At 35.7% G+C, this 15,232-nt stretch overlaps 1 protein-coding gene across 3 annotated transcripts in view; it reads left to right on the top strand.

The window, feature by feature from the left end:
- Positions 1-15,232, top strand: part of LOC106874430 (uncharacterized) — a 1,214,035-nt gene that overhangs the window by 885,615 nt on the left and 313,188 nt on the right. For all 3 annotated transcript variants that reach the window (XM_052978428.1, XM_052978427.1, XM_052978429.1), the window contains 2 exons: positions 3,520-3,805; positions 12,787-13,040. In XM_052978428.1, the coding sequence (XP_052834388.1) occupies positions 3,520-3,805; positions 12,787-13,040 (540 nt within the window). The remainder of the gene's footprint in view (positions 1-3,519; positions 3,806-12,786; positions 13,041-15,232) is intronic.

The raw sequence follows: 15,232 nt of genomic DNA, 5'->3' as shown, positions 1-15,232 counted from the left end.
AGATTTGTAGTTCTGTGATTAAATTTTCACAAAATTGCCCAAAGTCTTTGACAGAAAATTACCCAGTTTATAATCCTATGATTAGCCTCTGCCAAAATTGTCTTCAAAACTTTTAATTTTCCTGAAGAAGGGAAGAAGGTGTAACTAAGAATTTAAATGCCTCTGAAAAGAAATTCATTAATGATGCTACAGTAACTAAGATCTATTACAGCACAGAATATCTAGAGATATTTTAGAAATTTTTTAATGCCAGCAAACTCAAGGTGGTTTTATAAAAACTTACCTCAGAATAAATTACAGTTGCTTTACAATCATTGTACATGCTACATTGAAATAGGATATAACTGTTGTCTATATTTAGATAGCTTCACTATGGTAAAGCATAATCCATCAGGAAAACACAGTGTAGTCTGATTTCAGAAACTGAACTCCTTATATTAGAGCTTATACATCAGCAGTTTCCATCCTAAGGGTTGAGCACCCAAAATAAATTGCAATATAATTCTGAAAGGGTTGAAAAAACAAAACTTTTAGTTTTGAAATATAAAATGTTTGTGAATATGTTATACATAAAGCTATAGACATAATGGCCACAACTCAACATTTATTGCAAATAAAAACTGAGGAATATTTCCCGAAGAAAAATATTGAATGTTAATTTTATGAAATTTTTAGAAAATGCTTTTGTTTAGAATATTAATAAAAGGGTCATACAGAAGATTTATCGATTTGTCAAAATATGTCACAATGACAAATAGATGTTAAATATTCCTTCTCTTATTTGTTTCTTATTATATCATTAAATTTGCATTATATCCCTCAAAGCTTATTGCATTGCATTTTCATGGATTCAGTTTGAATTTTATTGCAAGAATCTTAATGTAAAACCACATTTTTGAATCTGATATTACTTACATTGTTGTACTTTCAGAGGACATACTGACATGAAGCACATACACATGCTATGGTACACTAGTTTTGATTTTAATTTTTAATTAATTTGTAGTAAGTTTTTCATAACACTGCTATGACCTTTTCAAGGATTCCAAATTTTAGATAATTGGAAATGTTACAATAGTGTGAAGGAAAATTTATGTTAAATTACCAAACAATAAAACTTTAACTGAAGTAAATCAGAATATGTGTTTATTGGCAAAATGACATTCTTAAAGTGCAACAATATTCAAGAGTATATTATATTTTATTAAAAGTAGATGGACGTTCCAAGTGGCAAAATTTGTATTCAAAATAAGAACTATCTATTTACTGGTAAATGTTTATTATTGTTTGACACAGAATCAAACCTGATCAAACAAACCTAACATGAATGATTTTCTAGCTATTACTAGCCATCATTTTTTTGACATTACATAAAATAATTAAAACTGCATTATCTAACATGTCCTTGCACTTTTGACACAGAAAGTTTGATTTGATGAAGGTTTGATTTGATGAAAGGAGGCACAATGGCCCAGTGGTAAGGGTAGTGGACTCGCAGTCATAGGATCATGGTTTTGATTCCCAGACCGGGTGTTGTGAGTGTTTATTGAGCAAAAACACCTAAAAGCTCCACGAGGCTCCAGCAGGGGATGGTGGTGAACCCTGCTGTACTCTTTCACCACAACTTTCTCTCACTCTTACTTCCTGTTTCTGTTGTGCCTGTAATTCAAAGGGTCAGCCTTGTCACACTGTGTCATGCTGAATCTCCCTGAGAACTACGTTAAGGGTACACGTGTCTGTGGAGTGCTCAGCCACTTGCACATTAATTTCACAAGCAGGCTGTTCCGTTGATCGGATCAACTGGAACCCTAGACGTCGTAAGCAACAGAGTGCCAACAACAACGATTTGATGAAAGTTTGATTTGATGATACACAAAGGAGTGTTAACTAAACACTGATGTGCACAATTAGAAAAGTGAGTACAATTTTAGTTGTTAGAGTTTCAGAAGAGAAAGAAAATACTAGCACAGTACATTCACAACATCTGAAACTTAAATACTTTTATTGGTTTGCTGTGAAGTAAGGGGTGGTGATTATTGCCCCTGCAAGCCTCTTGAGAATGGTTAAAGTTCTTGTTAAATAGTTGCTGGTAAACAATGACAAGAGAAACATATGCAGGAACAGAATTCCAGGAAGATGACTTTATGAAGAGATAGAAATGGGAGTAGTTATTAGTACACAGTCAGGGAGCAGATACAATATAGAGAGACAAGTGACATGGGAGTGATTGAGTGAAGGTGGTCCGAGAGTTGAGGAACAGAAGCCACTATAGTAGCAATAATTAAGGAGGAGAGAGGAAATAGCATGACTGTGTGCCAGAAGTTAGATTGTGTTGCTGAGTGATTTCATAAGATCAAGCAAAAGATTATTTTCTTTGAAAACAGTCAATGATGCCTCTGACTGTAGCAGTAATGTTGTCTTATGTGTAGTTTTGGTAGTCTTATATGTACATGCTCGTGGGTTTCACCAAAACTTTGTAAGAAATAGTTTGAGGGAATTAAATATTTTCTGACCCTGGAGAAGAGAACCAGCCTTTTTGATCTATTGTTTGCTATGTTGAATATGTGCATTCAGTAGTAGAAATACTCAGTGGTGTTGAGGCCTTGCATTTGTAGTCAACTTGAGAGTTTTAGTTGTGTGTCATTCATGCTAACTGGGAGTGTGATAATGTTTTCATGTGATTGTCTTTGTACTGTGAGGTGACCTGATTGACATAAACCACCTAAGGAAGTACTTTTAGATTTCTGCGTGGGTACAAAGAGTTAAGGAGGAATGAAGGATGAGATGATATCAAGTAGAATGATGATGTATACAAAAAAGATTGTGGGGGTCACAGCCAAACCATGGGGTGCATTACAATCAATAGAGACCTCCATCACTGCACATTGTGATGGTGTCATCTGACAGGAAGCAACTGATTCCAGAAACAAGAGCTGGTTGGAACCTATAGGTGGTCTGGTTTACCAAGTGACTCAGATGCTAGACATGGGGAATTTGCTGATGTCAAGTATTCAAATATCACAGCACTGTTTTCACCAAATTTCTTCCACTTTTATGATATTACCTATAATTGATTTGCTTTTCATTCTTTAATAGGATAGTTAGAAGAAAAGAGACAATATCCACATTTTCAGATCCTTCCAGACAAGTGTTGAATTGTTTTGTTTCACTGAATACAATTAACTTTTTCCTTGAAGGAATGATGTACCTAATATATTTTCTGGTATTAATGCAAAACATTGCTTTCTTATGAACTTTGTTCAAACAGACTTTTGATAATACAGGATCTCATTTGATTTTCTGAACTCTAATTATTGTCTCATTTGATTTTCTGATCTCTAATTATTGTCTCATTTGATTTTCTGAACTCTAATTATTGTCTCATTTGATTTTCTGAACTCTAATTATTGTCTCATTTGATTTTCTGAACCCTAATTATTGTCTGTTGATTTCATATTCTTTCACATAATCTTCCTCTGTATTTAACATATGCACATTTCTCTTCTAATATTTTGACAGGTATCCAGGTTACTGGGTATAACGCATGAAAAGATCATTTTACTTGACCACAAGAGTAAGGCATTAGTAAAATCAGAATACATCGGTGATTTGCAAGAGTGGTATACTGGAGAAGATCGAGCCCATGGTGGACTAGTACTGGAGTTTCGAGGTGCTAAACCATGGATACTGACAACACCTTCGGTTGAAAATCTGAAGTATGTAGCTGCAGCTCTTTGGGAAGCCATGGATATTGAGGGCCGTTTCCTTACATCTAGTGGTTTACGAAGAAACAGTTTAGATTTTGGTAAGCCTTTTTATTGCTTTGCTTGAAAACAAAATCATATATTTTGTTGTCAGCAAGAAAAGATTAAATGATTCATTTTATCACTCAAAAATGTCATATCAATAATTTTTTTTCATTACTTTCAATGAATATTTATGAATATTTGATATTTCCTTTGTAATAGAAGTTTTTCTTTTTTTACATTAGTTTTTTATGTTAACATGGGTTAGATGAATATATTGTTAAGGCATTGTTCTACAGATGGATGTTAAGGCATTGTTCTACATCTTCAAAAGTGTAAACTAGAGGATGATTTGCGGACAGGGAAATGAGACACCACTAAGTACCTCAGTCATTTTCAAAGAAGGGCAAATGTAAATAACCACACAAACACACACATGGACACAGACACACATAGGTAAACACAAGTATATGCATACACAGGTATATATGATAAATGCAGCATTGGTCAGTCTGGGGTTATAGTAGAAAACACTTGGCCGAGGTACCATGCAGTGTGACTAAGCCTGAAATGATATGGCTTTGTATCAAACTTCTTAACTACAAAGGCAAACCAGTACCTATGTTATTAGTGAATATATATTTTTGTATTGGAAAAACTACATGTGATTAAGAATATCTATCGGTGCAATAACAGTAATGGCTCTGATGTAGAAGTAGTATTCTATGGAGGTTACAACTCAAGCTGTGGTTTAGGCAGGGGTGGATCAGTAACTATTGGAGTATTCCATTCTAGATTTCACTGAAAGACACAGATACAGTGTCTGAAACTGAAACTGGATTGTCATGGTAGGAACACTTTCATTATAGATCTGCTTCCTGAGTGTTGAACTTCGGTTAAGTACAAACAAGCTAATTATAAGGATATCAAAGCCTACCTGTTTTCTTGTTGTTTAACTATTCCACAATCTTATCTTTTTAAAGAAAGAAATTTTCATTTAGACATTTTATTTCAGTTATTTTCTGTAATTCAAAACCTTTCATTAAGAAATGGTAAAATGAAAACATATATTTATTAATTCAATTAAGACAAAAACCAATAATTATATAATTATTGGCTTTTGTCACAAAAGATTTTGGCACCACACTTGCATCTTATATTGATTAATAGTTTTAACATTCACTGGGTTTACTTTTTTTCGGTGTAAATTAAATGATATTGTGATATAGTCCTGATATTGATTTATTCCTTATACATATCAAGTTCAGTTGATTCAATGAAAATGATAATATTAATAGCATAAATGAACATATTTCAAATTGTAATTGAGGCTAGTATGAAGATTTGGTTCAGTGAGAACAAGCAACCACTTCATGGTTGGTACATGCAACTAATTTACAACATCTACATATATGTACACATGTGCCATTTGTGTGTGAATGGATATGCATTTGCAGATATATATATATACATATATATATGTGTGTGTGTGTGTGTATGTACACATACACACACATCCAAGAGCAGAATATATCTGGAAATTCGATTAAAATTTTTATCATAACATCATAAATTACATAGTCTTTACACATGTTTCACTAGAATGTACTAGTATGTCAGGCCATCTGATTTGAAATAGCAACTTTTCGATATTTACACACACACACATACACACAAACACACACACACACACACACACACACACACACACACACACACACACACACACATAGTTAGCTGTGGGCATGGCTTTGTAGTTAAAAACTTATTTTAATAATCCCAAAAGGATGAAAGGCAAGGTCAAGCTTGGTGGACCATAAACACAAACGAATTGCCACAAAGCATTTTGCTCAGCATGCTAGCAATTTTGTCAGCTCACCACCATTTTGTAGTCTTATATAGATCGTGGGTTATTTGTGTAATATTTGTGAGTTTTATGTAGCTGTTAGAGTGTGGCTTGTGTGCACAGGAGTTGCCAAAGGAAAAGAAGGGATTTGGATGACTACTTTAAAGATGTTCTCCGTGAGTCCAATAGTGGATTCTGTTAAACTGTATACACTGGAAAAGTCTTTTCTGTGTATCATTTCTTTCTTAAAGCATTTTCTGTTAAAACGATGACTGAAAGCATAAATCTTGTGGGGGTGTTACTTAAGTTAAACTTTTTTGTTGTGGTCAAAGATTTATGAATCAAGATTAGGTAGACAGTTATAACTTACTTTAACAGTACTACAATTAAATACTTTAGAACATCTATGTATTTGTGAGAAGTGAATGTTGACTAGGGTGAAGAAACATCAAGCTATGTTTGTAGTTATGCTCATTTTATATGATCAATTGAACCACAAATCCTTTATACTTGTGTCTTCTAGATATAGTTGGGTGAATTCAATATAGATGATACACTCATTGAAGTCAGACCTTGCTAGTGTGTTAGGTATTGTAGTGTAGGGTAGCTTTATCTGAATATAAGCTAGAAATGTTTGCTTATACTTTTTGGTGACCTGTTTAATAACATAAAATAAGTAGTTGGAGCCTCTATTTATGAAGGTGATTTCTTCATTTAGTTTATAGGAGATGATAATAATTATAATATTATAGTCCATGGGGATGTCTAAGCAAGTAACTGTTCCAAGATTAGAGTGGATAGTGATTTTTAGATTAGATATTTTTCTTAATATGATCCATATTATGTCCATTTTGGTTAGAAACTACTTTGACAACTCCACTGTTCCAATATAATCATACATTGACCTCTTTTACTTCATTGCTTAGCTTATATAGGATAGTTAGCCCAATTAGATCCACAGTTTCATTTCTGATATAGGTTTCTTTTGCAATATTAGAGTTCATCACCTTTCTTTTACACCCAGTTAAAATTACTAGAAATAACAATACTTTTCTTGCATTCTTAAGCCTTGCAAGCAGATTTGATAGACAGAAATAGTGAGAAGCCATCATGCATGCATGTGTGTGCATGCATGTGTGTGCATGCATGTGTGTGCATATGTGTGTGTGCAGTGACATTTATTCACTATTAACATGCATTATCAAGACAAGTCTCCTTGTCTTGACAGGGCATGTTAATTGCAAATCCAAGTCACCTTCAAAGACACTGTCTCAGTAGTTTGCTATTTTCTGTGAAATCATACCTGATTATTGTACTGTTCATGTTCAAAGGACTAGGTGAAATATTGTGTTACTAGGAAATAGGTAGGATTGGTGATAACAAATTTCGTTTGACCCATACTGGTATGAAAAAGTAGACATTAGAATGATACTAATGATGAGACACACACACACACACGAGTAATTAAGAAGTTTGCTTTGCAATTATAATGAGTCTTTGATTCTACTTCGTAGCTTCTTGAACAAAAACCCCTTAACCATGTCCATTTGGTTTATCTACCACCACCCCTACACACACCTATCTTCCTCAGAGCTTGTTCATTGTAAACCAGGTCATAAAATTAATATTCTCGGAGACACTAAGTTCTAAATTCAAAAGTTCAATAGAACAGAAGTGCCTATGAGCAGATGTTTCACGATCCTTTACATGAATGCTAAATTCCTTACTGAACCTTGCTCTATTTTTCTTAGAATACACCAAACCACAGATCCTGGAGACCAGTTGTAGATCCTTTTCAGATAAACACATTGCAAAGTAAAACTGAATATTCTATCTTTTAAAACAAGACAAGCTGCCTAATCCGGGAACATGAGCTTAACACCTTCATAATGATCATTATCATCATCATCATCATTTAACATCTGTCGTCATGCTGGCATGGGTTGGGCAGTTTGACCATGGCTGGCAAGCCGGAAGGCTGCACCAGACTCCAGTCTGATTTGGCATGGTTTCTATGGCTGGATGCCCTTCCTAACGCCAACCACTCCAAAAGTGTAATGTGTGCGTTTACATGCCACCAGCACGGGTGCTATTTGCATGACACTGGTATCTGCCATGACTTTGATCTTACTCAGCTTGATGGGTCTTCTTCTCAAGTACAATATAATGCCGAATATCTTGGTCATTGCCTCTGCGAGACCCAATGCTCAAAAGGTGCTTTTCACATGCCAGTTACATGACACCAGCATCAGCCATGCCTATGATTTCACTTGGATTGACAGGTCTCTTTAAGTACAGCATATTGCCAAAGTCATTGCCTCTGTGAGGTCCAAAGTTCAAATATCATGCTTCACCACCTCATCCCATGTCTTCCTGGATCTACCTCTACCACAGGTTCCCTCCACAGTTATAGTTTGGCACTTCCTTACACAGCTGTCCTTGTCCATTCACGTCACATGACCATACCAGCCCAGTTGTCTCTCTTGCACATCATATCTCATGCCTCTTATGCCTAACTTTTCTCTCAAGATGCTTACACTCTGTCGAACATGCACACTGACATTGCACATCCATTAAAGCATACTGACTTCATTCCTTTCAATCCTACACATGTCCTCGGCTGTTACAGCCCATGTTTCCCTGCCATGTAGCATAGCTGTTCCCATACAGGCATCATACAATTTTCCTTTCACTCTGACAGTTGCCAGCAGAGGTAGGAGCTCTCTGAACTTTGTCCAGCCTAATCTTATTCTCACAGCTACATTCTCACAGCATCCACCGACACTACTAACTTGGTCACCTAGATAACAGAAGCTATCTATTACCTCTAGCTTACCTCACCGGCAGTTGATGGAGTCTATATTCTGTATATTTTCGGTGTTCATTGTACTTGTGCATCTTCCACATACAAAAGCTATTTTCCCTATTAACCTTCCTCTGATATTATTGCACCTTTTATGTATCCAAAGCTTAAACCGGGTGCATCGTATGGAGTTTCTACTTATGCCTTTTCTACAGATTGAGCAGGGCCATCTACCTGAAGGGATTTGTGATTTGTTTACCTTCCTACTTACTAAGACTTTTGGTGTTTGCTAGGTTAACTCTAAGGCCCTTCAATTCTAGACCTTGCTTCCATACCTGGAACTTCTTCTCTAGTTCTGGTAATGATTCAGCTATAAGAGTAAGGTCATCAGCATAGAGGAGCTTCCAAGGGCAGCCTGTATTAAATTCCTCTGTTATTACCTGGAGGACTATGATGAATAAGAGGGGACTGAGAACCGATCCTTGGTGAACCCCTATTTGTACCCTGAAATCTTTGCTGAACTCATTGCAAACCCTCACCTTACTAGTAGCGTCCCTGTACAGGGATTGTACAGCTCTCACCAACCACTCATCTATCTTTAATTTTTACATTGACTGCCAGGTAAGGGATCAGGGGACTCTGTCAAAGGCTTTCTCCAAGTCAACGAAAGCCAGGTACAGAAGTAAGTTTATCTTTGACTAGGTATTTCTCTTGAAGCTGCCTTACCGGAAATATAGCTTCAGTGATGCTTCTCCCTGGCACAAAACCAAACTGCATCTCATGTAGACTAATTCTCTCCCTAATTAGTTGGGCTGTGACCCTCTCTGTAACTTTCATCACCTGATCCAACAATTTGATACCTCTGTAATTATTTCTAAGGCATCACCTTTACCTTTGTAGCAGTTGACTATGGTGCTGCTACACCAATCATTGGGTATGACGCCTTTGTAAACCACCTGATAACCCACACCACCAAATATTTTAAGCATCTCGAGTGGTAATTCCTGATGGACCAGGAGCTTTCCCTGACTTTATATCCTTAATTACTTTATCTACCAAGGTACTGTCAATTCGGGTAGCTGGTCCTGCAATTGGGTCAACATTTGGCAGACTCACCTCCTCCCATTCATTTTCCACATTCAGCAGTCTTTCATAATGGCATCTCCAAGCTTCTTTCTTTGCAGAATCATTAAATGCAAGTGCACCATCATCCATGCAGACACATTTTTCTCCTGTGACATCACAATTTTCTCTTACACACTATCTTATTTCTTCATTGCCCACAAGGGGCTAAACATAGAGGGGACAAACAAGGACGACAGACAAAGGGATTAAGTCCATTACATCGACCCCAGTGCATAACTGGTACTTAATTTATCGACCCTGAAAGGATGAAAGGCAAAGTCGACCTTGGCGGAATTTGAACTCAGAACATAGCGGCAGACGAAATACCACTAAGCATTTCGCCCGGTCTGTGGTACTCAGTAAGCTGTTCCACAGGAATTTCCAGTTGCTTTCTATGTCACAAGTCTGTAGCTCCTCCTCCCTCTCATCAAATTTCTCAATTAGGATGTCCTTAAATACCTGGTCATCAGCAGGAATTTGTCCTCCTTTATTTTGGATCAGTTTTACAACCCCAGACTTCAATTTTTTCTTATTTGATTGTTTAGACACATTGCCTTGTGAGGGCACATGACCTAGAGGATTAAGGTATTGTTTTGTGAGCACAAGGTTGTAAGTTTGATTCCAGCAGATTGTATCTTTGAGCAAGGCACTTCATTTTATGTTACTCTGGTCTACTCAACAAAAACAAGAGTAATATCCAAGTACAGGGGGTAGCCCTTTCTCTCTCTCTCTCTCTCCCCAACTATCACATCTTCACATTCTGTTGGATCAAGGCTGGGAAGATTGAGAAGCTGTTTATGCCAACTTATGATGACATAAACACCTAAAGCAATTAATGAAAGCATGATACTGCTACCAAGTCATGCTCTCTTGCAAGTGAGAGCTATGCCTGTGTACTTCAAAATGAAGGAAGGTAACTGAATCCATTATCCTTGCAGACTCTGTGATGCTAATAATCATTGGATAATCTTATCCAAACAAGCCTTATATTATATTAGCAAAGTTATTGTTAAAATATTTAATATAAGAAATATAAAAAATTCAATTAGAAATAATTCTGTGATGAGGAAAAATTCAATATCTATCATTCTTATTGACTAATACTAATTTAGCTCTTTTGTCAAGTATGGTAAACAACTCCTGACCTGTTTTGGTCTTATTTGACCTCCTCAGCAAAGTGATATGTAGGTATTATGTAGGTAAAAATAAAATAGGGCGCACTTGTTGGCATAAGAAAATTCAAATGTTCCAGAAATAAAATTAATCTTAGACTCAATCTGCATAAGACAATAGTTAAGTTACAGAGGGGGAGTGCTAAGCAGTGATAAGTAAAATTGTAATGTTATTATCAGTCCGAATATACTTGAGGTAAATTCAAACTGGAGAACAAGCTACTCACTGTGTTTTGTCACAGAAAATATATCCATTTGTTGACAAATGGTGTGATATATTTACTGTGACAAAATGCAGTGAGTAGCTTGTTCTCCAGTTTGAATGTGCCTCAAGCATATTGGACTGATAATAACATTACAATAGTTAAGTTAGTGTTGAAACATTTATCACAAAGGGCATTAAAAAAAATAATTGTAAAAATGGTATTAATAATGGACAAGAATCATTTTAGATGTAAAAATAAAGTCATCTGTAAGAGGTGATTTAGTCTTTTTTGGAACTCAGGCATGTCTTTAGCCTCATATTAAGACCCCCATAGCTGATATTTGCAAGCAGGTATGACCTGGTAGTATGCACAATGCTTTTGCTAATTATTATAGGTGCCTTGAAACAACACTTTGTTATCCTTTGTGTACACGCCCCAAAATGTTTATGATTCCTATTGGTCGGTTTTAAAAAGAAAATTTCTACATTGTATTGTTCCCTCTGTGTTCGACCCTGCATGGCTTAATAAAGAAATCTGTCTTCGGTGCATTTGTATTCATAAGCAGACACAGATAACCTCTTGATCTTCCCTCCCGTTAATCCATCAGAACTTAAGTGACAGCAGAAAAAGACAACGCGGCACCGGTACAAGGCATAAGCACATTTTCAACTGAGTAGACTGGATCAATGTGAAATGAAGCTCCTTATTCAAAGATAAAATATACTACCTGATCCATGTGTTGGATGGCTTCACAAAATTCAATAGGCCCAAGAACTGCATCATACTTCAGTGTCTGCTTCAGTGTGGTTTCAACAGCTTGGATCTTCACCTAATACCAACCACTTTACAGTGTGTACTGGGAGCTTTTTTCATGCCACCAACACTAATGAGGTCATTACACAGTTTGCAAGACTATGAATCCCAGAGGTGGGGGAAAATGTATGCTAGGAGATGAGAGATGCAAGGTGGGCAAAAGTATGAGAGAAGGGGACTGAGCAGAATGGGTTTCTTGCTGTACAGTAGTTCATAATTATTTTTAAAAGTTATTGCCTGAGAGAAGAGGTGATAAATGGAAGAATTGGCATAAAGCACTTCACAGAATGTCATATGGCAGTAATCAGCTGTGATTTCCCCAAATTTTATGTCTTATTCCTATGTTATTAATCATTGTTATTCGATGCCAATGTAGTGAGGAATTGAAGATGTTTGAAGTTGGTTAGCTTGCACAACCAATTACAAGAAAGTGATAGAGGAACACAAATGAAATGATGATGATGATGATGATGATGAGAATGATGGTGGGTGATGATGATAGTGATGAGGATGATGATATAGAAGGAGGATCCTAATTGAATTGATCATGTTCAGGATACTAATCATCAGAATTACTTTGAACAGCAATGATAATGTTACCAAGGATGATGATGATACTAATGGGATACTACTATTGATGATGATGATGATGATGATGATGATCGTGATGATAACAGGAATGAAGGAGGATGATATCAGTGACTGAGATTTGAAAAATATTATTAGGAATGGTTTCTATTTGCAAAACAAACAAATGAATAAATAAATAACCCCAAAGATCTCATATACAAACATGTATATATATATATATATATATATATATATATATATATATATATATATCATACCAATGATAAGGTATTTGTTTGTACCAATAACAACAGACAATGCAATAAACCTGATTACATTTCATGCTTCAAGAATCTCTAAAAATCCTTTAAGGATAACAATTGTTATTGAAACATGGTGTTTATTGCCCCCTCTTCTTTGTTCTTCTTCCTTCTTGTATTTCTTCTTATTTAGCTTACATTATTTCTGTCACAACAACTAACTTTCATTTCATTCTCTTCCACAGATTATAGCCGGCGGCACTTTGTGATGCAATCAGATATAGGAACAAATTATATATATACTGAAGAACTTCTATTAATCCAAAAAATTCTTCATTTTCCTGAAGAAGTAGCTTTATCGTTAACAGAGACGGAATATGAGTTATTCAATCGAATACCTCCTGCACAATACATACGTCAAGTTAGTCTTGACCTTATCAGACCAATAACAAATAAAAAACAAGTATCAGTTGAGAATCTTCTTCAAAGATTTGGAGAGGTAAGTCTAACATGGAATACACATTTCCAATTTGAAAATAGGAAACTAGATTTTTATTGAGTCATTTTTTTATTGATTTTCTATGTTGGCTTGTTTGTCATTGTTATTGCTGTATTTTTTTAAACTAAACCAGGATATCCTTTGGGTGGCAAGCATACCATGCCACTTGGTTTAATATCAATAGTTATTTGGACAACTTTGGCAGATATTAGTCTGTTTGAAGCATTTTAGTGCACACATTGACCTACTGATGTTCAATCTGGACATTGGTTTCATCAGGCTCACCAGTCTGAAGCAATAGACACAATCTCTTCACTGAATAGAAATACATATCTTGTTGTTTGCAAATAGAGTGATTATTTTAGTCCTTTCATAATGACATCATATCATCAGCAAGAATCTAAATCAAATATGTGAACAGGTGCAGGAGTGGCTGTGTGGTAAGTAGCTTGCTTACCAACCACATGGTTCCGAGTTCAATCCCACTGCATGGCACCTTGGGCAAGTGTCTTCTACTATAACCTCGGGCCGACCAAAGCCTTGTGAGTGAATTTGGTAGACGGAAACTGAAAGAAGCCCATCGTATATATGTATATATATATATATGTATCTAGGTGTGTGTATATGTTTGTGTGTCTGTGTTTGTCCCCCCCCCCCAGCATCGCTTGACAACCATTGGTGGTGTGTTTACATCCCCGTAACTTAGCAGTTCGGCAAAAGAGACTGATAGAATAAGTACTAGGCTTCCAAAGAATAAGTCCTGGGGTCGATTTGCTCGATTAAAAGGCGGTGCTCCAGCATGGCCGCAGTCAAATGACTGAAACAAGTAAAAGAGTAAAGGAGAGTAAGAGTAATGAAATACTCCTCAATTTTGTAGTGCTGTTAATGATGCTTTACTGTCTACTATTTACTCGCAGCTAAATGAAGAGAACTATTAGGAGCTAGCAGGATTGTAAAAATCTTTTTGGAATATTAAGAATGAATTGGACTGTTAAGAGGTGACTGAACTAATAAGAATTAATTAGACTGTTAAGAGATGGCTAAACTGATAAGAGTTAACAGGACTGTTAGCAATTAAATAAACTATTAACTGAACTGTTTAAGATAGATTAACTATTAAGGAGTTAATTGTACTGTTGACAATTGACTAAACTGTTAACTGATTAAGCGGACTACCAAAAGTTAACTGATTATTAAAACATTATTGGACATCTAAGATCTAACTAACTCATCTGAATCTATGATATAAATTTCATGTTTTAAAGTGATTAAAATTAAAACCTTTCATCTAAATATCATTTAGCTATGTTCCAAATACCAGATTAATAATGACAATCATTTTCCTAAATTCTTCATGACTTCCAAAATTGAATGTAATTCAAAATTGATTGTATGGTGACAAAAGTATTAACTGTTTACTGGAGAATTAACAGTTAACTGAGCTGCTAAGAGTTCACTGGAATGTTAAAAGTTTAGTAGACAGCAGTTAAATGAACTATCAATGGTTCATTGGACACTTGATAGTTAAAAGTTCATTGAATAGTTAACAGGGCAATTAATTGAACAGTCAAGAGTTGATAGGAAAGCAAGCAGTCAACGAGGCTGTCAAGAGTTTCAATCTAAGATACAGAATAGCACTGATGATGTGATTTGAACAATCAACCTCTTCATCATGTGACTAAGATTCCATTTGTGACACTTAGAAGAATAATGTTTTCTTATGTTAAACTATAGAACTGAACTAAGTGATCAAGCTTTATGTATATCAGTAAATGTACTATTTACTTTTCTTATAAATAAAAACTATTGTTCTTAGAGGGTTGGGTGAAGTTGTATCTGTAGTAATGATGTGCACAGAAAGCAAAAACATATATGTCCTTCAGTGGCATGCGGTGACTTCCGGGGTTGGGCATGCAATGAATTTCTCCCCCCACCACCAACCACCACCACCACTGGCAATTTTTCAGTAAAAGAATTTTCGTATTCCTACGATTTACAAATGGGAGATTCTGAATATACAATCACCCCCGTATGACCTAGAATAAGCAGAGAATAAAAAATGGCTCTGTAGAGATGAGCCTGAAATAAGTGTATTGTTTGTATTTTTCTCTCTCTTCGAAACGTCAGTACTTTCCCATCCTCACTCTCCCTTAAAAAAGTCTAAAAATCATAAGTGAAATGGAATAAAGATG

The sequence above is a fragment of the Octopus bimaculoides genome, chromosome 2, assembly GCF_001194135.2.
Source record: "Octopus bimaculoides isolate UCB-OBI-ISO-001 chromosome 2, ASM119413v2, whole genome shotgun sequence".
Classification (NCBI taxonomy): Eukaryota; Metazoa; Mollusca; class Cephalopoda; order Octopoda; family Octopodidae; genus Octopus; species Octopus bimaculoides.
This window is presented reverse-complemented; position numbering and strand designations above follow the sequence as displayed.